The 3396-nt window shown below is 35.6% G+C and overlaps 1 protein-coding gene across 1 annotated transcript in view; it reads right to left on the bottom strand.

Annotated features, from left to right (window-relative positions):
- Positions 1–3396, bottom strand: part of LOC106874400 (histone H3.v1) — a 66489-nt gene that overhangs the window by 54301 nt on the left and 8792 nt on the right. The window contains exons 2-3 of the mRNA XM_052974254.1: positions 1483–1677; positions 386–1362 (exon numbers count right to left, since the gene is read on the bottom strand). Coding sequence (XP_052830214.1) covers positions 386–1362; positions 1483–1677 — 1172 coding nt within the window. The remainder of the gene's footprint in view (positions 1–385; positions 1363–1482; positions 1678–3396) is intronic.

A 3396-nucleotide genomic window follows, 5' to 3' on the forward strand; every position in this document is an offset into this window, starting at 1 on the left:
TATATATATATATATATATTTGTACGTATATATGTGTATGTATATATATGTATATATCCATACATGCATACATACATACATACATACATATATGCATGCATGCATGCATGCATAAATACATATACATTCATTATATATATATATACACATATACATGCATAAACGTTTATATTGTATATATGTATGAATGTATGTTTGTACTTTTGAATGTATATACGGATATGCCACCCGCGTATGAGTAACCGGAATTGAAACACTCCGAAAATAGATGTCTGTGATAGTCTCTATACGATTATTTCTTAAAGTAATTCATATAATCCTACAACAAGCCATAGATAACAATATAAAGGAATCATTCATTTGAAATTTAAAGAATGTCTCTTACCGTTTCCGTATGCTAGATCAATTTTCTTTTGTCTGTTTTCCATATGGGGCAAAATATTATTTTCCCAACCTGTGGAATTAGTCGCAGGCAGCTTGTCTCGATCTCCAAACTCTTTTTTAATTAGAGTTATAGGTGGAAGCAAAAAATTGTCATTGGTGTGTATATTTTTGATAACATTAAGTGAAATTGTTCGTCTTTTGCTTTCCTCATCTGCATTGTCTTCATCATTATTGTGTGATGAGACCGTCTTATTTGTTTTGCTATTAACGTTGCTTTTGTTGCTCTGAGAATAGCAGCTGTTGTTGAAATTTATGCTGTTAGCTGTATTGTTGATATCTATAATGTTGTTTGTTGATGGAGTTGTAGTTGTGGTTGTGGTTGTGGTTGTGGTTGCTGAGGTAGTGTTACTGATGTGATATGATTTGCTATCTTTAACATCGATCGTATGTGTTGTAATTATACTAATGGTGTTGTTATTGCTAGTAGAAATGTTTAAAACACCAGCAGTAGTTGCTGTAGTAGGGAATGAGGTAGTAGCAGTGGTAACAGTGGTGTCATCTTGTGAAGTCTTACTGAAAGCCAACAATGATTCACGATGTGTGTCGTCTGCTAATATTTTAACACCATTTAATACCGTCGGCTCCTGTGATTGCTGCTGTTGTTGACTCTGACTGTTCTCCTGATAGTGATAGTGTTGATGTTGTTGTTGACGATAAAGATGGTGGTGTTGATGATGATGTTTGTGGTGATGATGTCTCTCAAGAAACTGGATGCTGGTATTGACTTCTTCTTTCACATGTATTGGAATCTCCTCTTTGGAGTAACTGTTTTCATTTCTATCACCCTTTTTGTAATTTACTTCTGGTTCTGCTATTTGTTCTTGTTTTTCTTGTTTTTCTTTTTCCTCTTCCTCCTCTTCTTCTTCCTCCTCCTCCTCCTCCTCCCCCTCTTCTTCTTCTTCCGCCTCCTCTTCTTCTTCCTCCTCTTCTTCTTCTTCCTCCTCCTCCTCCCCCTCTTCTTCTTCTTCTTCTTCTTCTCCTTCTTCTTCTCCCCCTCCCCCTCCTTCATTTTCTTCTGTTTCACCTTTATGGTTTTGCTTGCTTTCATTATCTTCGTCTGTATTCTCGCTACCCTCATTATCGTTGTCATTGTCATTACCATCGAAATCGTTTGCTAAATCTAATTGGTTCTCAGTATCGGATTGAGATAAAACTTCGATATCTTGTTTGTTGTGTTCTTTTTCTTCATGCTCTTCCTCTTCTCTACTCGAGAGACTAGTCGCTCGATTATAACTGTTATTTGAATATAAATAATGGAATTTTTGCTTGTGATACAAGAGCTCTTCCGACTGTTTATGAAGCTCATAGATTTGTTGAAACTTTTGATGATGATTATACAATTGGTCATCATGATGGTGATTCCTATGTTGTTCTTGCAGTTTTTGCTGTTGCTGTTGTAGTTGTTGCTGGTGATGTGGTTGTGGTTGTAGATGTAGCTGTTGTTGGTAATGACTGGGATGGAATTGCTGCTGTTGCTGTTGTTGCTGTTGTTGCTGCTGCCGTCGACGATATTGTAGTGGTTGTTGGTGTTTTTGCTGTAGATGTCGCACTTCACGATGATAAAACTTATGCTGCTGACTAACTGAAAGACTTTTAGACCACAGTGTTGGTCTATTAATACTGACTGCATCTGTATAAACAAGCGTTCGTCTGTCTGAACGTAGTGGTCCCTTCTGTGTTGGCAATTTGTCTGACGTTTTCTGACATGTCCGCCTCAAGATATTTTCTATGGAAAATGGCGTCAGCATTTTTTTTTTTTTTTTTTTTTTTTTTTTTTTTTGCTCTTAGTTGATTTTCTTCTTAACACAAGAAAAGTTGGCTTGCCTTTTCCAAGTTAAATGCAGATGGTTAATGAATTGGCAAATTGTAAATAGTCTTTGATGTAGTATGATTAAAAGAAAAAAAAACAGCTCACTGTTTTGAAAGGCTTTTTGAAAAGTTGGGTTAACGGTAGTCGAAGAAACCACTTATTGACTAACGTTGATGTAGCATCACATTATCATCCTTCTCTCTCTCTCTCTTTCTCTTTTTTTTTTTTTTTACCTTTCTTATTACTTGATTCAGAAAGTAATTGCTCTGATATGCAATTCAGTTAATGTTTTGCTGTGTAGCTGTGCAGTTATGTAACTTCATACATGTATACTTTTATGAATATATGTACTGTGTAGACATATAGCTGTATAGGTATCTAGATGGAAGAATGTAGGAAACGGGGTAACTGGAAACAGTAACTAGTTGATCTTTCTTCATAAAACATTCCAGGAATCTGTATAGCAATATATTTTGGTGGCAAAATCCCATCTGTAAGTTACTTCTCACTCCCCTTCCCTTTCACTCCCTCTTTTCCTTTCTTACGTTCACTCTCTCCATATATGTATATATATCAGTGTGCGTGTGTGTGTTTGTATATGTGTGAGTTTATGTGTATGTATGTATGTATGTATGTATGTATGTATGTATGTATGTGTGTATGTATACTCCTCACATAATCAGATAGATAGACAAACAGTTAGATAAATAAACAGTCAGATAGATAGATAGATAGATAGATAGATAGATAGATAGATAGATAGATAGATCAGTTCGAAGATTACCAACCTGGATAAACCTACAAGTAACTGTGAACTATTTGCGCACCTTCCAATTCCTACATTAAAGAGTTAACTGTGCGCGTGTGCATGTATGTATGTATGTATGTATGTATGTATATGCGACGGCATGAATTACGAGTTCAGAAATGTTGGAGACTGTGTAAAGACAGTCTGCGCTCACTTCCACAATTAAAAGTAAATCCACACAACCAAAAACAATCGTTGTTTCCTATTGTTCAGTCCATTTGGAATTTTAACTAAAGTAGCTTTCTTTTCTTCGACCGCGAGGTAGTAGTAGTAGTAGTAGTAGTAGTAGTAGTAGTAGTAGTAGTAGTAGTAGTAGTAGTAGTAGTAGTAGTAG

The sequence above is a fragment of the Octopus bimaculoides genome, chromosome 18, assembly GCF_001194135.2.
Source record: "Octopus bimaculoides isolate UCB-OBI-ISO-001 chromosome 18, ASM119413v2, whole genome shotgun sequence".
Taxonomy (NCBI): domain Eukaryota; kingdom Metazoa; phylum Mollusca; class Cephalopoda; order Octopoda; family Octopodidae; genus Octopus; species Octopus bimaculoides.